At 43.7% G+C, this 24,292-nt stretch overlaps 1 protein-coding gene across 7 annotated transcripts in view; it reads left to right on the top strand.

Moving 5' to 3' along the window:
- The window catches only part of APP (amyloid beta precursor protein), a 275,601-nt gene extending 251,689 nt beyond the window's left edge, over positions 1-23,912 (top strand). For 4 of the 7 annotated variants that reach the window (XM_040484123.1, XM_040484121.1, XM_040484125.1 and 1 more), the window contains 4 exons: positions 3,476-3,529; positions 10,482-10,582; positions 14,046-14,192; positions 22,689-23,912. In XM_040484123.1, coding sequence (XP_040340057.1) covers positions 3,476-3,529; positions 10,482-10,582; positions 14,046-14,192; positions 22,689-22,790 — 404 coding nt within the window. In that variant the 3' untranslated portion in view covers positions 22,791-23,912. The remainder of the gene's footprint in view (positions 1-3,475; positions 3,530-10,481; positions 10,583-14,045; positions 14,193-22,688) is intronic. The other 3 variants (XM_040484124.1, XM_040484122.1, XM_040484128.1) reach the window with 1 other exon arrangement.
- The last annotated feature ends 380 nt before the right edge of the window (positions 23,913-24,292 follow it).

Consider the following 24,292-nt stretch of genomic DNA (forward strand, 5'->3'; position numbering starts at 1 on the left):
TTTCTTAAGAAGAGTCCAGAGAGAGGGTCAGGCAGCCAGGCATTCTTTTAACTTATATTGAAAAACTAAGCATATCACAGTTTCCCAATATTTGAGGCTCTTTGATCAGCTGTAGTTTTCGTCGAGGGGTTTTCTGTGGTTTTTTTCAGATCCACAAACCCTAACTGGATACACTGAAGTGAGGCTGTTGTTGATCAAACCCTCGGTCTTACGGACCGTGAAGTCATCTGGCTAAAGGCATTTGTGTTTCTCCTGTTTTTCCACAACTGCCTGAGCAGGCCCGCCAAGAAGTGGCCAGCGGTCAGCCTCTTCGTACAGAATGCATGCACGAAATACTATAATATTCCCAGAGAGGCACAGCAGGTTTTGGTAAGACCGTATGCATGTAATAGAGAGGCAATGACCAAATCACTTTAAATGGTGAATTTGAAATTAAGTAATGTCCTTTTCACACCTGTGTTCTGTACGTGTAACACTATTTTCCTGCTGATTCCTCCATTACCTTTGGCCTGGTGACATGTTCAAGCAGCATCCAACTCAGGATTGGTCTGTTACAAGAGGTACGAGAAGAAACTCAGAAGCCCCAGAATTTTGATCAGTTTCTCCCCTGCCCTAGGGAAAGTTTTGACTCAGAGCTACTGAAGGCAGGGGAATAACGCATTTCCGCTTAAGGTTTATCTAAACTCTCTAAGATGATCTCTTTCTTATTTTTCATTTATGAACCAGCTAGTGTAAAATGTCATGAACACTGTACCGAAATGACTTTTAGGTTCAACCTGTAATAGTTCATTTGGAAAATTAGAAAGTGTTTATGCTGGGCTGGGAAATAACGCACCACTTTGTCCTGTTGATATGTATTCATTTGGGGCAATAGTGTCATAACTGTCTTCTAAAAAAAATTGATGTCTGCTCACTGAACACAAGAGTTACTTATTTTTTGAATATTAATTCATACTGAGTCTCAAGCCATGAAAGTAGACGAGGGCTTAAGTCTGTAAAACTACTCGTTGTTTTATCTTCCAAAAAATAGACAAGGTTTTATTACTGCTTTCAAATAATACGCACACATTGGGAAGAAAAGACAGAGAAGTTTGTAAAAAAAAGTCTTTTCACCCAGAAATAACTAATGATAGCTTTTGGTGGTAATAATATCTTTCAGACCTTTTTCTCTACATACATTTGATGCTTTTTCTTTAAGCATCAAAGCATCAAAGCAATTTCTTTAAGTAATTGGGGAATGGGGCTTTATCATTTGTAAGGTTCTTACGCGTATGTGTGCACATTTGAGCCCTGGAGATACCCTATTTACTTAGAACAGAACTGAGAATAGGAGAGAATGTGGCTTCCCAAGATCACAGAGTAAACAACTCTTCATGGTGCCGTGAAACTGGACCCTGGGACCAACCACCAGCTCGTCAGCCTGCGTTTAAACCACAGATGAATTGCTGCTTCTCTCATGAGTCAAATACAGTTTCCGATGATTTAGCCATTGATGAAGGAGATCACCACTTAAAGATACTTTTTCGCTCTGTGAGTGTGCTTTGGCGCACTGTTACCTTCACCTGACGAACCGTGAGAGCTCTTGTTAGAGCTTCTTGAGGAAATTCTCAAAAAAGAAATAATCCCTCTGTTAACTCTATTTTACAAGGAATAATAAAGTCCCTTGCTGAATACTGTTGCAGATGGGGGAAAAAGTGAAATACAGAGCAACTCCATCATTCAAATGGATAAGGATCATTCAAATGCAGAAGGAAGCATGTCTTTTAATCTGTTACACCAGTAAAGTACTAGAAGTTAGTCATCCTTCTCCATAATAAACAGGACATTCAATAAATGCAGTCGTGTAATATTTGAGCATTTCTGAACCAGCTTTTTCATTTTTGGGGTATTTCACTACAGTTAGAAGATGCTAGCTTACTTATGAAGAAACGGCCTCAGAAGGGGTCATTCGCCCACAGTTGCTTCCATCGTGAACGTTGGGTTTAGACACCTCCATCTCCCCCTTCACCATGTTGCCGGTCTGCAGGATGAAGGACCAGCCCACGCTGCTCTTTTTGTTTCATCCAAATGTCTCAGAATTCTCAGCAACCTGATTTTTTCATATTCTGAAGGCTTGACTTGCTGCCACTTTCTTCTCCCTCGCTGTTCTGCCAACATGTGACGTTCAGAATCAATTTGGGTTTGTAATCCCACCTTGGAATGCCTGGGCTGTGTGCACCAGTAAGCTGTGTGGTCTCATTGAAATTGCTGATCCCAAAGCCATCCTGTCGAGCCCACGTTATCTTCCCATGGACGTCGCCCACCTTTCTTTCCCTTCTTACCCTGTATTTCCCAGGTTTCAAGGGGCTTTTCCCCTCCCTCGGCTTCATTTGCCCCTTGTTCAATTATTAATCCTTAAACCTTGGTTTCTCTCCCTTGCCTGTTTCTTCAAAGACCAGTCTAAGTTCAAGTTAATATTTTCTGAGAATCAAGGGGCACCTGAGTGGCTCCATCAGTTAAGCGGCCGACTTCGGCTCAGGTCACGATCTCACTGTTCCTGAGTTCGAGCCCCGCGTCAGGCTCTGTGCTGACAGCTAGGAGCCTGGAGCCTTCTTCAGATTCCGAGTCTCCCTCTCTCTCTGCTCCTCCCCCACTCACGCTCTCTGTCTCTCAAAAATAAATAAACATTTAAAAAAATTTTTTTTTTAATTTTTTTCTGAGAATCAGAAGCACTTTGGAAATACCAGCTAATTATAAGCAGTGTTGGGACACCGTTGTCCCACCTGCACTGTTTTTTTGGGTCTGGCCCAGAATACTCACAAAGGAAAAACAGTGAAAGTTGAGAAATACAAAAGGAAATACTCACATCGCACACATTTCAGCTGTATGTCATCTATGGAAAGAGAAACCAGTCTTTAAAATTAGAGAGAGACTGACTTTCCAGATTACTTCCTTTACCCCAAAACTGGGAGCAAATTTGATTCACTAAAATGGCAGATTATGTGGTGAAACTTTTCTCTCCCGATAAATTCACGTTGGCATTTCCCCTGGGGATTCAATGGAGCCCTTTTGTAGTTAATTAACCGTAAAATAAGGTAAGATCGGACAGTTGTAAAAGGAGGTATCTTTAAGATTTTCCGCCAGGCTGGGTATAATGTATTTTATTTCTAATCAAAAGCCAAGACACCGTCTCTAAACCTGATGAGAGGTAAATCCACGCTCCCCAGCCCCTCCTCTTTGATGTGTCCTGGTGGGTGCTTTTATGAGAAAACTAAGTCGCAGGGTTGGCCCATCAGTAGCGAGAAGGCTTTTGAGGTGGTACCCCTCCCCTGTTCCTTGATACCCAGGATTAACTCACTGTGGTTCTTTTCCAGCTGCTCCTTTTTTTATAACTTGTGTATTTCACATGCTTTGCCCTGCCCTGTGTTCAGGAGCCACCACTTACCATCTTGATTTGTCTTGTTTGCTTTCCGTGTTTCTTGCTTCCTGTGCCCAGTTGAGCCTGTCGACGCCCGCCCTGCTGCCGACCGAGGACTGACCACCCGACCAGGTATAACCCGGTTACTTCTATGTCTCCGCATCGTGCGCTTGAGCAGACGCTTGTCCCTTCCTTCATCGATGGCCTCTCTAACCTGCAAATGCTGAGAGAGAGGATGTGAAATGACCTTGGAAGCCAGACTTGCTTTCCCTTACACTTTACCTTCCGAGTTCCTATTTAAGTAATCTGTTTTTTTCTTTCTGAGCTTCCCTTTTCAAACAGTAAAACAGCCCTTCCAACTTAGGGTTTGGTTTTTTGTTTTTTTGTTGTGTTTTTTTTTTTTTTTCTCCTTAAGTAGAGAAGATTAAATAGACCTCTCTGTCCTCAAAAATGGAAACCTACAGAGATGCAGGTTCTGTCTGGTGGTGACTTGGTGTCAGCTATGAATATCTCCTCCTTCCTTTCTTGTCTGGTGTGCAGATGGGTCCTTTTCTGCCTGAATTGGGCTCAGACTTTAGTCGGTTTCTCAAGTCGATGTGCCTTCCTAAAAATACCAGGATGGGACTACCTCTAGAGCCCTGAAATACTTGCATTTTCTCTTCTGTGGGTTGTATGGACTTATTCCCCATGAGTAACTAAAATGACAGAAAGGATGTGTGTGCACAGTTTTATGTAGAAGTCTTTTATTTTTCGTACCACTTAACATTGCCATTAATACTAAAATAGACACTTTTTTCTTTCTATTTTTTTAAATTTTTTATAGTTTCCCAAGCGTTAAGAAATGCACCTTCACCCTTTTTTCTGTATTTAGGCTCTGTCTCAGACTGTTTTAAAAATAATGTCACACCACAGCAGAAGCACACACGAGCCTGGTTTTTGACTTTGTGCACAACTCTGCCCAACTCACAGGAGCCATCGTTTTCAGTGGATCAAAGACAGTAGTTACTAAATGGACCAATCTGTATACTCTAGAAAGATTTAACTCCACAAACGGTGCATACCTTCTTGTATTTATTTCCTTCCTCATCCTCATCATGTCCCCGTGGGATCATGAAGGAACAGGGAATTCACCTTGTTCGGAGATGCTAACCCTTGGAGGTCCCTGTTTCCGGTACAGTTGGCCACAGGCCAAGAACAGAACCTGCCCGTCTCATGGCCGGTGCAGGCTCGGGCCACCACTGTCCCCAACCACAGTCATTGATGAGAACTCCAAATCTGCCCTGTGGCATTGTCATGCCCTCTGTGTGGTTGTTAACAGGGCAGCGGGGACAGTGGAGTGACACATCTTGACGGCTGATCTCATTGATTTTATGAATCTCTGCCTTCAGGGCTTTTCAGAAGAACTTAAATTATAGTAAGTCAGACACCGTTTGGGCTCTCCTAATGTCTCCCTTATTGCCATTGTCACACCGGTGAATTTTAAGGAGCCAGCAGTCGACATCCAGTTGACATCCCCATTCTGCTCAGCCCGTGGTGGAGCTCAGGGCTGGGGGCCAGCTCCATTGTAACTGTGACCAAGACCAGCTGAGGACTGTCATTTGCCTTGGGCCTTTTTTTATGGCACTTTCTATTTTGTTTTTAAGAAAGAGATGCTTTTCATCTACAAGAATAAAAAGTGTATTACAAGCACTCTTTCAACCAATTTTATAAAGTTCCTGCATTGGGCCTTCTAGGCTAATATGTTCTTATTGAAATTTGGGCGGAGGTGGGGAGAATGACACCAAAAAAATCACCCAAGTTGATTTTTTTCCCCCATCTTTAAAAAAAAATCTAACATGAAAGTACCTTTTCCGTACATTCCCCAAAACAATCTGCTGTAAGGGGAGTGCTAGAAAATAGAGGTGTTCTATAGAGGGAAGAAGCCATCTGAAGTCTTTATTATAACAATATTTCAGTAACAGCAGTGTCTCATTTTGATATCTCACAAAGATCAGTGCCTTAAATGCTATGGTGGCTGGAAAGAAATGAAATGAGAAGGTGCCTGTTCTCAGGGGCTTGATGTATAATAGAAGGAGCACACTTTGCGTATTTAAGAGAGGAGATGGAATTAGAAAGGTAGAGGAATCCAAAGCACCTTAAAGTATAAACCAGGGTGTCTGTGATGTAAGCAGATGGGGCACTCACCAAGGGATGTGTTAACCTGGGCACACGCTGGAAGACGACTTGGAGAAAGGTTTTGAAAGATTTGAGTCTCATCCATTGGCAAAGAAGGGGGGAAGGAGTCAAAGATGAGAGAATGGCCTCAGTTCTGCTCTCTTCTACTGTGTAAGGCTAGGGTTTCCCAAATAAAAGAAGGCCATAGGCAAGAAAGACCGATCAGATACAAAGTGAGGAAGATTCTAGTTTATGAATAGCTCTATTTGCTGGATCTGTATTAAGACATATATACATATGCTCTCTATTTCTGTGCTTACAGTGAGTCTCCCAAGCATCTGGACCAATTCCCCGCTACGTTCGTAGCATTAGTTCTGGTTCTTCCAACATCACACTTCAGGAGACCGCATGCTTGAGTCTAATGTGCTAAAGTATATCTTTAGACTTTCCAGACTTAGAGACTCTTCCCAGGATTGTCCTATCATGTCATTCCGTTGATGGCATCGCTGTTGAATGATTGCTGTTGTTGCTCTGAAACGAGTAAAGAAAGGGTTTTTGTATAATCATGACCAAGGAACATGACTTCTCTCTGTCTTTCATACCTGAAAAACCAGGGCACTGGAACTTTCAGAAAGTAGGATCATGTCAAATAGGGGAAACAGTGGTAGCAGTGGAGATTTCTGGGCAGAGTGGCCATTCCAGCTACTCCCCTGGCTTATTTCCAGGGAACAATGGACTCTGAAGGTCAAGTTACACCTTTTGACCAGAATAAAGAGGAAAAATACTTAGCAGGCTCTCCACAGGGGGAGGAAAGCTACTCTTTCCACTATAATTTATTACCACCCTTCTCCAGTCCCCATGAAAGAGGCCAAGTCCTTGACCCCAAGCCATGTGACAGGTTTCATGAGGGACATGCCTCCTTCCCCCTTCAAGTGAACTACAGACTCTGCTCACTTACTATGATGTAGACAACTGGAGCCACACCAGGGCTTAGAATGGAATCCACACAACTGAGAAAACACTGTCTGACGAGCCTGTAAGCCAAGGTCCTTGTGGTGTATTTAAATCTACGCTTAATATTTAATCACGTATGTAGTATGAGCTTGTTACCCATGATGTTTGCCTGTACGCAAACATATTAATTTTTCTTACCTTGTGGTGAGATTTGCTTAGTGTATAGACAGTCTTTCCACTAAGTGATTGTACATGCGATACAAAAAATGACCTAGAAAGATCTCTTTCTGCCAAGAATCTCACAAACTGTTGAACTATATTATCTGTTCTGACTTGCTACACGAATTTCAAATTTTGGGGGGCTCTCAAAAGTATTTTCAGTATTCTTTTAGAAATAATGTGGGCTTTTACAATTTTGAGTGGAGAGCTCATATTTTTTTAAGTAACTGTTTGGTCTGCTAAATTTTTATTTTTTTATTTTTTTTTTATTTTTTTTTTCAACGTTTATTTATTTTTGGGACAGAGAGAGACAGAGCATGAACAGGGGAGGGGCAGAGAGAGAGGGAGACACAGAATCGGAAGCAGGCTCCAGGCTCTGAGCCATCAGCCCAGAGCCTGACGCGGGGCTCGAACTCACGGACCGCAAGATCGTGACCTGGCTGAAGTCGGACGCTTAACCAACTGCGCCACCCAGGCGCCCCGGTCTGCTAAATTTTTAAAAAGACTATTCAAGATACTTTTTTTAAAATCTCAGAAATATAGGGGACGTCTGAGTGGCTCAGTTGGTTAAGCGCCCGACTCTTGATTTCAGCTCCGGTCGTGATCTCACAGTTGTGAGATCGAGCCCCAACTCGGGCTCCATGCTGAGTGTGGAGCCGGCTTGGCTTTCTGTCTCTGTCCTCTCTCCTCTCTCTCTGTCCCTTCCCCACTTGCATGCCCACACTCTTTCTCGAAAATAAATACATAAACATTAAAGAAATCCCAGAAATACAATTTTAACTGTTGCGTTGCTAGATCCTGATGACAGAAAAAAGGGTAGGCTATAAAGAAATCACTGTGGTTACACCAGCATCTCAGATTTAAAAGGGGCTATAGAAAGATAAAAATATACAGCTGTTATATTATATAGGCAAAAATATTCTCTGTTAGGAGAAACAACAGAGCATTAGCATCACAGCCCGATAAAAATAGTGTCGGGAAGATTATAGGTCAGAATGAGTTGAAAATCATGAGAAAATGGAAATAATTTTAAAGCAATTTAAATAGAGAGCAGAGAGCCCTGCAGCTCTCAGGACAGGGCCAGGCGTTAAGGGATGGTTGAGAAGACGCCAGCAAAAGATGAGAGAGAAAGGGAAACTGTCCTACTTTGTGCTTCTGCCTTTATGTCTATAGCAAAGATAGTAGGAAATTAAAGCCCGAGGTAGATCAAGACGAAAAAAGGAAGCACTTGTTCCTTGTAGTAGTTATCTACTAATGTAACAAATAAATAATTCCATAACTTAGCAACTTAAAACAACAAGCATTTCGTTTCTTACAGTTACTGTAATGCTCAGGATTTCAGGCATGGGTTAGCTGGGTGCCTCTGGCTCAGAGTTTCTCATGAGGTTGCAATCAGAACATGGTCCAAAGCTGCAACCATCTGAAGACTTGAATCTTGACCCTGGTGGGTCTGTTTCCAGGATGGTGCACTCACATGGCTGTTGGCAAGAGACCGCCACACCTCGTTATGGGAACCTTTTTATAGAGCTGCTTGAGTGTCCTCCTGACATGGCTGCTGGCTTTCCCAGACCAACTGATCCAAGAAAGAACAAGAAGGAAGCTGCATTGCCCTTTTTTCTTTTTTTTTTTTTTTGACCTAGACTCAGAACTCATCCATGATCACTTTCTCTATTTTCTGTTCATTAGAAGCAAGGAACTCCATCTAGTCCACACTGAAGGGAAAGGAATTAAGTCCCACCTCGGGAAAGGGGGAGTATTAACAGATCTGTGGGTCTGTTTTAAATGTTTTTATTTACTTTTGAGAGAGACAGAGACAGAGACAGAGCACAAGTGGGGGAGGGGCAGAGGGGGACACAGAATCCAAAGCAGGCTCCAGGCTCGGAGCTGTCAGCACAGCCTGATGCGGAGCTCGAACTCCGGACCCGTGAGATCATGACCTGAGCTGAAGTTGGACGCTTAACCGACTGAGCCACCCAGGCGCCCCCTGTGGGTCTATTTTAAATCTACAACACCTCTGTACCCACATCCAAGTCCTTGTGACCCAGACAAATTGTAGGCTAGGAGAACTTAGGGGTGAAATCCTGGAACTGCTCTCCATAATCGTTGTGGATGTCTGGGAAGATAGAAGAAACTAATTCTGATCAAGAGGAGAGAAGATAGGGTGACAGCCTACAGGCCAGGGGTAGATTGACATTGGTCTTGGATCTGTTTTCGGATGAGTTATTAAATGGAAGCTTTGTGAACAGTTTGACAAGGAATCAGGGATCTCTCGCAACCAGCATGGGTGCCCATGGTCTTGTCCAGTTATCCTCCCTTTCTTTTTATATGAGCCGTGCCGTTAGACTGGCACACGGTATTTTGTGGACATTGTGCATTTCATTTCCAACAAGGTGTGTGACAAGTCTCACAGCCCCTGGTGGACAAGACTGTAAGAGTGACTAGACAAAAAGCAAGAAATTAGGTCCCATGGGAGCTGAAGGACCTGGTAACATGTAGCCTGAGCAAGAACCATCGGGAACATGATGCCTCTCCTGGAGTGTCTGATCTGTTCAAGGCCGTAACACAGGGGGGAGGTTTTGGCTTGCTCTGCTGCACAGACTCAAAGAGTCGCTGCTGTAGGGGACCTGATTTAGGCTTAATGGAAGAAAGGACATCATTCTTGTAGGCAGGGCTGTCTGAAATGGAGGTAAATGTATAGATTTTTTTTTTCCACTCAGGAGCGGGGGTTTGCCGCCCCCCCCCACCCCTGCCCCCCACCCCCGTAGGAAAACTGTAGAGGATGTGATTTTGTTAAGTCTTTCTCATCCTAAAGTTCTGACACTTGATCTTTAAATGCTACAGTATGGGAACTGATGTTTATATTTTGTGCTTTCAGGTTTTGTGTTAAAACTGGCTTTATAGTTTGTTTTTTAGCCTCAAATTATTATTTGAAAAATGAAATTTATTATAACCATTAGTGTAAGGAATCATATAGCAATTTGTAGAGAAGGAGTTAGTAAGTTTCAAATTCTGTTAGTCCCACAGAAACATTTTCAAAAATTATGTACTGCAGCTCTTTATTCAGCAGATGAACCGATTACATTCTGTATCTATAACTAAGTCACTTAATTAAATAAATGATAGGATTTTTACAATGCTTCGCTGCATAGGTACACGAACATAATTTATATGTAGTTGGAACAAAGCCCTAAAGTAGCAGATTGATTCTACCACGTAATTAATGCTCATTTTTTACAGACTTTTATTATTTTTTCTGGAGGAATGAGAACACATGAGAAAAGACACAGAATAGACTAAACTATGAATAAGCCCCCCCAAAACAAGCCAGTATATTCTGGGAACACATCCTTGCTAACCTCCCAGCTGGCATTTAACTTCTGGTTTTCCCCATGAAAAATATGTGTGTGTGTGTGTGTGTGTGTATGTATGTGTGTATATATATATATATATATATGTATATGTATATATATATTTAAAGGCAATTGATATATTATATATATATATATTAAAGGTGTGTGTTTAAAGGCAGTAGAAGCTTTAACCTTTAATTTCTTTTTGTTTAAAATAGGTAAGGGCTAAGGGTTTAAATACAGGGTGTCAGTTTCCTTGAAGAAAGTCATTAATCTATTTCCTCTCACTCCAGGCCTAGAAAGAAGGTTTTGGTAGCCTTTGTGTTACAGTCTTATTGTTTACAGATAAAATGAATTGACCGCCCTGTGTAATTTAATTACGGTGCGATGCTTATGGATTAATGCAGGTTCGGGCTTGACGAACATCAAGACGGAGGAGATCTCTGAGGTAAAGATGGATGCCGAGTTCCGACATGAGTCAGGATACGAAGTTCATCATCAAAAACTGGTACGTCAACTAAGTTACCTCTTCCTGCCAAATGACCTGTTAACGCTTGTTCGTTCTGGGCCAGAAATCCACAAAAATACAGCGCTTGCCTATATAGGATCGTCATGGAAACGTAAAGAAAAGGAGGGTCTTTATATAGTAGTTTTTTACACCTAGAAGGTTAGCTGAGCCCAGGGAGGGCTTAAAGTGGAATTAATTTATATAATCATATCCGCTCTAGGGCGCGCCTGGGTGGCTCAGTCAGTTAAGTGTCCGACATCAGCTCAGGTCATGATCTCATGCTCCGTGAGTTCAAGCCCCACATCGGGCTCTGTGCCGACAGCTCGGAGCCTACAGCCTGCTTCGGATTCTGTGTTTCCCTCTCTCTCTCTCTGCCCCTCCCCATCTCAGGTTTTCTCTCTCTCTCTCTCTCTCTCTCTCTCTCAAAAATAAAAACATTAAAAAATAATAAAAATATCCACTCTAATTAATTTCCACTCTGTTTTCTAGGAAGACAGGTGATAAGAGGTGGATTTGACATAACAAAATCTCAAATGAACACGTGTGCAAACATTACTTGGTTTCCCAGAACACGTTTTATGGCTCTTCTCTTCACTTGGCGTGTATAATTGTCTTGCTTGTGCCACTTCACCTCTCCTTCTTGTCCCTCCCTGTCCCTTCCCCAACGCCCACATTTTAGGTTCTGCAGGGCCAGGATCTTTGCGTTTCTACCGAGGTGGGTGGAGGCAGGAGGTAAGCAGGACATGACTTTCCCAACAGGGTCGCTCATTGAAAGGTTGGAGCAAAGAAGATGGTAGCTTCCTTTTCAGACAAAAATCTCCTCCCTCTCCTCTTTTTCCTCCGAATATTAGAATCATAGTAAATCAAAGAGCACCTGTCCCTTTGGAGGCAGCTCCAGTAGATAAAATCTTTTACCAAAAGCTTCAGATAAATGAATCCTGCATTATGTTATGGTTTCTTTCATCGTTTTTTATAATTTTTTTTTATATTTTTTTTAACATTTATTTATTTTTGAGGGAGAGAGAGACAGAACACAAGCAAAGGGGTGGGCAGAGAAAGAGGGAGACACAGAATCCGAAGCAGGCTCCAGGCTCCGAGCTGTCAGCACAGAGCCCGACGCGGGGCTCGAACTCACGGGGACCGTAAGATCATGACCTGAGCCTAAGTCTGACACTCAACCGACTGAGCCCCCCAGGAGCCCCAAGGGTTTCCTTCATCTTATCAGTAAGCATGGTAAGGAGGTTAAATAAACAAAGAAGACGATTGTATTGCACAGTCAGTACTCAGCAAAAAATGGTAATAAGGTTCTCCTAGCAATAATAATGCTTGAGAAGAACTCACTCTCAGGCACGTAAGTGTACGCATGTGTGTTTGGGCACGTGCGTGCTCTTTCGGGGGGAGTATCTTTCCAATATTCACCAATAAAATGTATAAATCTCAGTAGTCAATTCCAAAAGAAATGCCTGTGAAGTATTGTGTAGGCCTCTTGTCACTTAACAATCGGCGCAAATCCCAAACTGACTTGTGGTTCAGATTTGCATTGTGACTCCCATAAGCGTTTTTGTACAAGAACATTTCGCTTTTTTTGAAGCACGATTTTCATTGGCGGGTTAATCCAGTCTCGGTTATTATAGAATCAGGGGCACTCTTGATCTGGCTACTGCTGAAGAGGTTAAAAAACCCTGTGGGGGGGTTCCCTGGGTGGCTCAGTCGGTTAAGCATCCGACTTCGGCTCAGGTCATCATCTCACAGTTCCTGAGTTCAAGCCCCGGGTCGGACTCTGTGCTGACAGCTCGGAGCCTGGAGCCTGCTTCCGATTCTGTGTCTCCTTCTCTCTGTGCCCCTCTCCCACTCACTGTCACTCTCTCTTTCTCTCTCACTCTTTCAAAAATAAATAAACGTTAAAAAAAAACAATACAAAACAAAACCCTGGGGGAACTACTGAAGAGTTGGGGGCTTGTGGGGCACAGAGCCGAAGATTAATGTGCAGACTTGCATTTTCTGGAGCCTGTGTCATAAAAACCCATCTCCACGGTTACACTAACTCCTGTAATGTGACAGTGACTAATGGCAGTGCAGCAATTAGGAGAATCCGCTCCCTCAACTGAGCTACTTGATAAGATAATGTACTATAATTAGTGCGATGAATATTACAAAATTACAGTATTTTCTTAAAGGCATAGGAAGATGTCCAGGCTTGCACTTATTCCTGATTACCTCACTCTTGTATCATTAGCTAATTAACAATTTGCTTTTTTATAAGTCTGTTGAACTAGCATATTTGTTGAGAAAGTGGAATAATTATGAACAGTTTCTCATTTTGTTGCAGCTACACCCTGAGTAAGACTCCTTTAGAAATTGGCTTCATTGGCTGTATTTTATGTTGCCTTTTCAGATTGCTAGGATGTTCCTTTTCCCTGTGAAAATCAGTCATTTTACTATGCTGCAGTTGTACTGAAAGAAATTATTTAGGGAGCTGTTTTTATTAATTTAGGTGCTAAATATGGTGCGTGTTTAGTAGTCGTGAGGCCCAGTGATCTGGCATATGGTCATCTCCTTACATAACAGGATTCTAGAAGGTGCAGTGTGGTCTTCTAATTCCCTTTAGCTTAGATGAGGTTGAAGATAGTGACTTGCTTTATAAACAGTAGGAAGGAATGCTGCGCAGCAAAGTGAATGCATATCTTCAGCCGTGTTTTCCAAATTTTTTGTATGTTAAATCCAAATGGACAGCAAGAATAAAATGACAGGTTTACTTGGGTTTCTCGAAAAAACAGCCAGCAGGAGTTCTGCGTCGCTATTAAAATTCTCACCTCGTCGCCTCCTACCTCTTCCCTTTGAAAGAAAACTGTCTTTGAAGCATCACGCTTCTCAAGGTTAAGTATCGTCCTCTTGAATTATTGAAGTATTGGCTAAAAGGAGGTAACAAGATGTCCTTTTTCTTCTGATGCACTCCTTTGTTTCAGACGCTTGATTCCTACATATTAATGTCCATCTGAGGAAGTTGGGACATCTGGGGGGTTTGAAAAGGACCTAAGGCGTCGTGGTCACGCATCAGGTCTCCCAGCTGATCTGCTTTCAAAATCACGCTCCGTGCCTCTACGGCCGCTGATAGGTCCCCGCCCCACCTCTCACCGGTGTTCCACCTGTCGAGGGTTTCAGGGTTCCTCTTGGCTTCTGTTTTGCCTTTCTAGAGACGTGCAGGGGATGGCAGGGGAGGGAGTAGACTTCCCAGAACTGGGGAAGCCACATGCTGTACTTTGTTGTGTAGACCACAGATGTCATTCTTGGTAAATAGAATGTGTGGGTTTTGGGGGGTTTTGCTTGTTTGTTTGTTTTTTCCCCCAAGTACACAGCAGGTAACAAAGTAGCCACCAACTCACACTTCCATACTGAAACTTTTCACATACCTTCTCCGGTTGTCGCCTGCCATTGCAGTCCTTTTTCTTGATTTGTTTTCAAGGTGTTCTTTGCAGAAGATGTGGGTTCAAACAAAGGTGCCATCATTGGACTCATGGTGGGCGGCGTTGTCATAGCAACGGTGATTGTCATCACCTTGGTGATGCTGAAGAAGAAACAGTACACGTCCATCCATCATGGTGTCGTGGAGGTAGGTGACCTTGGCCGCATGCTTGCAAGTGGGAGTTGAAGGCTACGAGGGAGATTGTCCGTGGCATTAAGCTCAGAATCCTCCAGGTGTCTCTTCTTTGAAAAGGAAAGTCCACATTCCCGCATGGTGCTCACTCAGGGTGGCAGCTGTGTTCTTCTGTCTTCATGCACTCCGACTTAGAAATACTGTGATCAAGGCATTGGGTTGGATGCTGCTCCCTCAGCTTCTTATAATACGTATGGACATGTCAAAATACTACTGAGTATAATGCCTGACTTCAAGAGATTGCGATCACCCTCCAGCATGTAAAAGAAAAGAAAAAAAGACAACAGAAGTCAGAAGTGAAAAGGAATGAGGAAGTCTGCTTCAAAAAAAACCTAAACCCTAGGTTTATTCCCTAACCTTTTTAAAAGTTTAGTTATTTATTTTTGAGAGAGAGAGACAGAGAGCAGGGGAGAGGCAGAGAGAGGGGGAGAGAGGGAATCCCGAACAGGCTCCCCACTGTCAGCCCAGAGCCTGACACGGCGCTTGAACTCACGAACCATGAGATCATGACCTGAGCCAAAATCAAGAGTCAGACGCTTAACCGAGCCAGCCACCCAGGTGCCCCTGTTCCCTTATATTTTTTTTTGTCTTAAAGACTGACTTGTAACTAAAACCAGGGAATAGTAACTAATGCTAATTTTCAGGTGAGTTTCACAGGAAATGACATTATACCAAATAGCCAAGCAGAGCCTACAAGGTCATTCCAGATGTTCAGCCTGTTATCCTGCACGTCTGGCTGAAATACCTTACTTTTTCAGAGTTTAGTGCAGTCACACTGGGGGTAGAGAGAAGGTTCACCAAGTGACAGTCACGATTACTGCACAGTTACGCTTCAAGATTTTGTCCCCATGGGCCAACATGTGACTGACGTGTGTATAGCACAGAAGTCACGAGTTGCACCAAGAAAAGACGGTAGCTGCAAGGTTCAAATATGACTTTTGGGGTCACCTGCGTGGCTCATGCCATTAAGCTGCCCAACTGGATTTTTGGCTCAGGTCATGATCTCATGATTTGTGAGTCTGAGCCCCGCATCGGGCTCTGTGCTAACAGCACAAAGCCTGCTTAGGATTCTCCTTCTCTCCCTCTCTCTCTGCCCCTCCCCAACTTGCATGCTTTCTCATGCTCTCTCTCTCTCTCTCTCTCTCTCTCTCTCTCTCAAAATAAACAGTTAAAAAAAACAAAAAACAAATAAGATTTCGTAATCCCACAATACAAAATATTGAAAAATAAAGTTTACAAGTAAGTTCTCTTATGCATTTTTTTTTTTAAGATTTTATTGTTGGGGCACCTGGGTGGCTCAGTCCATTAAGTGTCTTGATTTTGGCTCAAGTCATGATCTCACGGTTTGTGAATTCAAGCCCTGTGTCAGGGTCGGCACTGGCAGTGAGGAGCCTACTTGGGATTCTCTCTCTGACCCACCCCTACTTGTGTGCGCTCTCTCTCTCTCTCTCTCTCTCTCTCTCTCTCTCTCTCTGTCAAAATAAGTAAAATAAAACATTTTTTTAAAAAATATTTTACCGGTAAGTCATCTCTACCCCCAGCGTGGGCTTGAACTCACAACCCCAAGATCAAGAGTTGTACGCTCCACCAACTGAACCAGCCAGGTGCCCCCTATGCATTTAAAATGCGGTTCTGGGGTTGTGGCAGAGAGATCCTCGTAGTATATGCAATTTTTTAGGGAACTGTTGGAGAAAGTGAATGAATACATCTTGAGAAGTATTCGAATTTTTCCAACTAAGGAGATCTCAGTGACCAATCAAATTTATCGTTTCATTTTGTAGATGAGAAAACAACCACACAAAAGTGCTCACCCAGCGTCAAATATAGGGCCAAGGTCCAAATACAGATTATCTCATGTCCTAGTCATTGTTTCTTCTATCAGAGAAAACTCCAGATACTTCCAGTGAGTCAAACTTTTCATCAGCCCCACATGGGCTCCAAATCATTCTTGATCAGAGAAGGGCAGGAAAAGTTTAAAGAAGTTAAATGTATGGCAAAGCCAAAAACCTCATTTTGTTCAGCACTTACATCCTTGAGGCTACTTGCTTATGGGATCTGCTGGTGGAAATTGGGTTTGAGTCTTCTTTTCCCTCTCCGTTCTGGTGTGGACATGCTAGAGATCTGACCCAGGGAAGCACTAACAGATTTTCAGTGTTGTTGGCCTGTGTGTTTGAGAAGCCTGAAGTCATTAAGATAAAACCTAGCATCAAAAATCGGAAGGCAAGTAGCTTGTGCAGAAGGAATAGAAAACATTGGCTCGTTTGGCTAAAGCATAATTAGGGCAGGATGCATAGGCTAGATTTTCTGCTTTTCGAAAGTTGGAATTGTAATAAAAGTTTTTTGATATGTGAGTTCAGTTTTCAGTAGCAAAGAGTACAGGCTCTTATTAAAATTGAGACTTGTTGGGGCGCCCAGGCGGCTCAGTTGGTTGAGCGTCTGACTTCGGCTCAGGTCATGATCTCCCCGTCCATGAGTTCGAGTCCCACATCGGGCTCTGTGCTGACAGCTCAGAGCCTGGAGCCTGCTTCCGATTCTGTGTCTCCCTCTCTCTCTGCCCCTCCCCCACTCATACTGTGTCTCTCTCTGTCTCAAAAATAAACATTAAATTTTTTTTTTTTTTTAATTGAGACTTGTTTGGGAAAAAAAGAGAGATGGGGCACCTGGGTGCTCCGGGCTCAGTGGGTTAAGTGTCCCAACCCTAGATTTCGGCTCAGGTCATGATCTCCTGGTGCGTGAGTTCGAGCCCTGCATCGGGCTCTGTGCTGACAGCGGGGAGCCTGCTTGGGATTTTCTCTCTCTCCTCTTTGCTCTCTGCCCTTCCCTCTCTCTCTCTCTCTCTCTCTCTGTCTCTCTCTCTCTCAAAATAAAGAAACTTTTTTTTTTAAGAGAAAAAGCTGTGAAAGCACAGAATGATTGACAGATTAGACGGTAAGCACATCAAATAAGCGATGACGGCACCATCGACTCTGGGGTGTTGCTCTTATAATGGTATTTCGGAGCTTGTGTCTTTTGAAACCGTGTTGAGATGTATCATTGTAAGCGTCAGCTGACTTCCTTTCTACTCAAAACATGACTCTTTTCATTTCAGGTGTGGGCCAAAAAAAAAAAAAAAAAAAGTGTTTTCATACTTGGGTAATTAAACCACCCCTTTTTAATTCTTTATTGTCCCGTATGGGAATTTCGTTGTTTTTAATTGAAGATGAAGACACACCGTGTTTTGGTCGTTCCAGGTGTACAACCAAGTGACCTGCCAATTCTGTGCCTTACACAGTGCTCAGCACAGTAAGTGCAGCTGCTGTCTGTCACCTGTAATTGTATGTTTTGACACATACAATTGGCCTGACGGATCTCCCCCAGAGGCCTCTTCCTTTTGATCAGTTCCAAGTGCCCGTTCCAAACAGCCGATATTGGTAAACAACAAAAATTGATCTCCTCACAATTCTGGAAGCTAGAAGTCTCAGTTATCTTTTCCTGTTTGTTTGTTTAATGGTTTTTATTTATTTCTGAGAGAGACGGAGAGCGAGCAGGAGAGGGGCAGAGAGAAAGGGAGACACAGACTCCAAAGCAGGCTCCAGGCTCCGAGCTGTCGGCACAGAGCCCGACGCGGGGCTCGAACTCCCGAACCGTAAGATCATGTCAGTCGCTCAACGAACTGAGCCACCCAGACACCCCGCTTTGTTATCTTTTTATAGAGTTATGGCACATGACGTTTCCTGATGAATGTGCCATCATACTGATGTGATTAAAAAAAAATATGTCTAGGGAGCGCCTGGGTAGCTCAGTCTGTTAAGTATCTGACTTCAGCTCAGGTCATGGGTTTGAGCCCCATGTCAGGCTCTCTGCTGTCAGCGCAAAGCCTACTTCAGATCTTGTCTCCCTCTCTGTCTCTGCCTCTCCCCCCACTCATGCTCTGTCTCTCTCAAAAATAAATAAACATTTTTTTAAGTTACTTACTTTGAAAAAAAATATATATATATGTGTGTGTGTGTGTGTGTGTGTGTGTGTGTGTGTATATATATATATATATATATATATATATATATGTCCTTAAGGGTCCTTTCTTCCTGGCAAGAAGTTGGCCCACCAGGATGGAGGTAGCAACCACTGACGTGGGTGTTGCAGAACAGCTGGACAGAATGGTCAGGTTAAATGGCAAGAAGAGGCGCAGAAAAGTGTGGCTGGACCCACAATCTCTTGTGGCTGGAAGCAGACAGCCAGGAGAGGTTTTGGGAGGTCAAAAGAAAGCATCAGTGATCAATGACGATGAAGGCCTAGCAAAGAGTCCATCGCCTGCCTGAAAGATCCCTTAAACGTGGGCAGTAAAACCTAAGTGAACCAATTCTAGAAAGATAGAATTACAGTTAAGAAAATGAACGTGGGGGCGCCTGGGTGGCTCGGTCGGCTGAGCGCCTGACCTGGGCTCAGGTCATGATCTCGCAGTTCGTGGGTTCGAGCCCCGCGTTGGGCTCTATGGAGCCCGCTTTGGATTCTGTGTCTCTTTCTTCCTCTCTTCTTCCCCCACTCATGCTCTGTCTCTCGCTCCTTCAAAAATAAACATTTTAAAAAATTAAAAAAAAAAAAACAAAAACATGGACACAACTGAACAGAAAACCAACAGTGCGGAATTAGAGGAGGAAGAATGACCAACTTGAAAACGTGGTGGTTGTTTGCTCTGTTTTCCTTCCCGTAGTACGAGCTCCTTTGATCGTCTTGCCCTCTATGCGGTTGTGGATTAAGTCGCTGTGATTTATCTTATTCTCCTTTAGAATAACAACTTCGTTGTTGTGTCATTCCATCCAGAACAGGCAGCTCTGTCTCCAATTTCCCCCGACTGCTTTAGGGGAAATAATAGTGAGGTGTTCATGCTGAGGCCCTGCCTGCCCGGGGCCGCAGTGGGCCGGCCCGTATCTGGTGGCCCCCACCAGTGCGGTAGCTTAGCCATCACGGACCTGTCGCCGAGCCCCACTGGGGAGGAAGGCTCCCTGTTACCTGCCGTTCTTCCTCTAGCTGTAGGTTTATCCCTGAATGTGAGTACCCAGTGTTTCACCTCAAGCTCTCATGGGGCCGGGGACAAAGAGACACAACCCAGGCTCCTTGGGTGCCATTTTGTAAAAATAATCCCCCTGCTCTAGCTCCTGAGCCAGCCGTCTGAGGGTCTGAGGGCTAAGCCTCCCCACCACTTGAGCTGCCCTCCCAGCAACAAAAGATAATAATGAGGATTAGCAGGGAGAAAGGAGGCCAAGAAGACAGGAAAGTTAGATGCGTGGGTTGAGCACCGGCCTCAGCCTCGAATTTCTGACAGGGCTGTTTTAAGCGTTTGGCTTTGGCCTTTGAAGAAGAGAGAAACTATTAAGTTGCCGGGTGTTCCCCTGACCTTGATGAATGCAGATGACAGGTGACAGCCAGTGTGAGGGTTGATGTGCTTCCTGGAGGACATAGAGCTCTGATATTCTAACAGTCGAGCAGCGTTTTTTTCTACACTCAGAAATACAGCAGCTTTGTGCTGGCTCTTTCCCTCAGCGAGACCTTTTGTTGTTGCGTTTTTGTTTTGTTTTCTTTTTAAATCCTGACGCTCTTTGAAATATCAGTTAAAAGGTGGCACAGAAACCAGAAGATGGCCCAAGTTCGAATGGCCTCATGCTACATACAGGCCGTTCCCTGGCAAGCAGATCTGGAGAGTGGTTGGAATCTCTTAGTATCGGTGCTAATCTTTGATGATGACATTTTAGCTTACGAGTCCGGGGCTAATTACCCAATTGCCAATTAACGCACGGTGACCTCATTTGTTGACAACATAGTGGGTCAAAGGAAGAGGAAGGGATGGGAAAAACATCCATAATTATTCCCATAAGGACGGGGGTGCTGAACATCGACTTGCGCGGTGTCGTCGGGGTGGGGTACCGACTTGGCGAGAGCTTGTTTGGTGGCTTTGTTCTAAGGGGAAGTGCCCAGACTTGTCACTAGAACAGGAGAACTTGCCCAGAATGCAGCAGCTCTGACGAGGCCACGTTAGGGGAATGTTCTGTGGATGGGGACTCGAGAAGCATGCACGTGACGGGCAGTCTGAGGGAGCTGCCCTGGGATTCGCTAAAGCAGTCATTCCAGTTCATTCTGGTGAGGTGGAGTCCTGTGCAGGGTCCCTGGCAGAGCCAGAGTGTTCCGGTCGTATTGAAACGGAACCAACATATAACGCCGTATTAGCGTTAAGCGCACAACATGATGATTCAATGTATGTGTGTGTTGTGAAATGATTACCACGGTATGAACTGAGCTAACACCCATCACCAGACAGTTACAGTTTGTTTCCTTGTGATGAGAACTTTTACGATCTACTCTTTTAGCAACTTTGAAATCTACAGCACAGTGTTACCAACTTACAGCCGCCATGCTATACAAGTAGCTCCAGAACTTACTTATCTTATAATTGGAAGTTTGTATCTTTGGGCCACTGTCCCCCGTTTTTCCCACCCCTGGCAACTGCTAATTCTCTGTATCTTTGAGTTTTTTTTTTTTTTTTATTCAGATTCCACATACAAGTAAGATCACACGGTATTTGTCTTTCTTTGTCTGGCCTGTCTCACTTAGCAGAATGCCCTCACGGCCCATCCACGTCAACAAATGACAGTGGTTCCCTCTTCGTGGCTGTGTAATATTCCACTGAATAATAATCCATTCCTCCGTTGGTGGACACTAAGGTTTTTTCCATGGTGTGACTGTTGTAAATAATGCTGCATTGAACATGAGGAAGCAGATATCCTTTTGAGGTAGGGATTTCATTTCCTTCAGATAAAATGCCCAGGAGTGGAATTGCTGGATTGTTTTAGTGTATTCAGAAACTCCACACTGCTTTCCATAGTGATCGTACGAAAATTTCAGTCTAAATTTTATTAGCCAGTGTGGTTTAGTCCTATCAGGCTGCGTCCCTAGACCTGGTGTCTTAGCCTCCAGCACTCCTGCTCTCTGGTATTTTTACTTCTTTGGATTCAGGGATGGTGCTTCAAGAAGACAGGTGTGTGGGTTCAGAACCATGCCACCAGACGGACTGTCGGTAGGGAAAGATGTATAAAGAGCTGAATGTCACCTTGCAACAACACTCAGCTGTGGGGAATGGGCAGGCCGTATTCTCCTAAAATGATGGGGACCCCAGTTCCATCACGGGCAGAATAGACCACGTCCTTTTGAAGGAAAGGCCATCTTCTGCACAGCACATTCTAACTTTTCGGTGGAAAACGTGCTTCTCCATTCTGGTTAAATTTGTGTCCATTCTCTTTATCTTCCAATGGTCATGCAGAAGAGGAATTTTTAAAATAACAAAACTAAGCTTTCACTCAGCAAAGAGTTAAGTACTTTGGCCCATCTGTTCGGTGTGAGTGGTACAGCAGATAAGAACAGCCACTCCCCACCTTGTGGGACTAAGTCCACCTTGCTGGGTGTGAAGAGAGTCAATACCCCTGCACAGCTCTGTCCTAACCATGATGTGGGGGTGGGCATGGGCAGGTTTACAGCCCGCCCGATCTTAGAGGGAAAGCACCAGATCAACACAGAGGATCTGTTTGCAAATCTTTAGCTGGACATACTTCCATAGTCTTAGTGCTCAGTTTAAAAAAAAATGCATGGATAGGGGCGCCTGGGTGGCTCGGTCGGTTGAGTGTTGAACTTCAGCTCAGGTCATGATCTCGCGGTCTGCGAGTTCGAGCCCCGCGTTGGGCTCTGCGATGACCACTCAGAGCCTGGAGCCTGCTTTGGATTCTGTGTCTCCCTCCCTCTCTGCCCCAACCCCACTTGTGCTCTGTCTCTCTCTGTCAAAAATAAACATTAAAAAAATTTTTTTTAAAGACATATATACATGTACAATCTGCAACAGCATATTCTTTCAATGTTTCCTTTTCTCCTGCGCCAAGTAGTGCCTTTGATATATGTATATCATTTTAATTAAAAGATTCTCAGACCTCTCGTCATCATATTAAATTTAGTGAAAACAGGGACAAATTAAAATGAGCATGGCAAGATAATCAGTCTACATTTATTTGCTTCGCGGTCTACTTTGCTGACGATCCGTGATGCTCTTGGATTTTTTTTTTCCAGCTTACCACCACACTTTCAAGTAAAACAGTTTTTGCACTCTGACCTTTTTATCCCTTGTTGGGCCAACAGGGAAGAAAAAAAAAGATTTGTTGTGCCGCATACATCCAGTTACTGTTAAGTTGGGGAAGAGCCGCCGCGGAGCACTTTGCAAGCCGAGCCAGCTGGGCAAGGTTTGAAGCGCCACCTGGTGGCCGGACGGAGCATCTGTGTAACTGGTGGGCGCAGGCGTTGTGCTCTGAGATGGGAGAGGAGGGAGAAGAGAACACCCCGCTCTTTCTCCTTTACTGTTCAACGTGAGCGCTCCTGAAAGATTGATTTTCTTTTTTTTTTTTTTTTTATTCATTTTTCCTCGCCCTTGCTTTTCAGGTCGACGCTGCTGTGACCCCAGAGGAGCGCCACCTCTCCAAGATGCAGCAGAACGGATACGAAAACCCAACTTACAAGTTCTTTGAGCAGATGCAGAACTAGACCACCGCCACAGCAGCCTCTCGAGTTGGACAGCAGAAACCATTGCTTCACGACCCATCGGTGTTCATTTATAGAATAATGTGGAAAAGAAACAAACCCTCCCGTTTTCTTCTTTACTCATTCTCGCCTTTTGACAGCCGTGCTGTAACACAAGTAGATGCCTGAACTTGAATTAATCCACAAATCAGTAATGTATTCTCTCTCTTTACATTTTGGTCTCTACATTATTAATGGGTTTCGTGTACTGTAAAGAATGTAGCTGTATCAAACCTAGTGCATGAATAGATTCTCTCCTGATTATTTATCACGTAGCCGCTTAGCCAGTTGAATATTATTCTTGTGGTTTGTGACCCAATTAAGTCCTACTTGAAATATGCTTTAAGAATCGATGGGGGATGCTTCATGTGAACGTGGGACTATAGCTGCTTCTCTTGCCTAAGTATTCTTTTCCTGATCACTATGCATTTTAAAGTTCGGCATTTTTAAGTATTCCAAATGATTTCGAGAATTTTTTTTTTCCATGATTGCATTTTACTGTACAGATTGCTGCTTCTGCTATATTTGTGATATAGGAATTACGAGGATACACATTTATTTCTTTGTGCCTGTTTTATGTGCACACATTAGGCATTGAGAATTGAAACTTTTTTGTCCATGTATCTTTGGATCTTTGATAAAGAAAAGAATCCCTGTTCATTGTAAGCACTTTTATGGGGGGGCCCCCCCCCCGGCGTGTTCTGCTGGCCTCAAATTACCAAGAATTCTCCCAAAAAAATTTCCGCAGGACGATTGTACAGAATCATTGCTTATGACCATGATAGCTTTCTACACTGTATTACATAAATAAATTAAATAAAATCACCCTGGGCAAGAGTTTTCTTTGAAGGATAACTATGGATGTTAAATATTCACAGTAATTGGGGGAGGGGGGAGCAGAAAGAGGCAGATTCAGTTTCTTTTAACCAGTCTAAAACATTTTATTTATGATAGCAAAAGAAAGTGAGAGGGGAAGGGGCAAAATCAGGGAATGGGGAAGTCCTGCCTGGACAAACCCTTTTAAGATTTGTCTTCAATTTGTATAAACTAGTGTTTTCATGTAAATAAATACATTCTTGGAGGAGCGCCATTGTGCTGGTGTGAATGATTCCATGGTAACCACCGTTTGACCACGTAGTCCTTAAAGCCTGGTGAGAAACCTTCTGACGTAATCTGCTCTTGGACATCCAACAGATTTGTATCTTAAGTGCAAGGTATCTGAGTAGGAAACATGCATCTTCCAGTGCTAGTAAAATACCTCATTGATCTAACTCAGTTTTTGGCTTGGTCCAAAGTATGTTTGCTGCTGTGTCTTGGTCCTCAAGTTGGTCTCTGTCGTAGTCTGTTCGGACCGCCATAAGAAAATACCGCAGACTAAACAACAGAAATTTACTTTTCGCGGTTCTGCAGATTGGAAGTCCCGGGGCAAGGTGCCAACATGGCCGTGTGAGGACCCTCCGGGTTGC

The sequence above is a fragment of the Herpailurus yagouaroundi genome, unplaced genomic scaffold (genome assembly GCF_014898765.1).
Source record: "Herpailurus yagouaroundi ecotype Mexico unplaced genomic scaffold, PumYag 162, whole genome shotgun sequence".
NCBI classification, from domain to species: domain Eukaryota; kingdom Metazoa; phylum Chordata; class Mammalia; order Carnivora; family Felidae; genus Herpailurus; species Herpailurus yagouaroundi.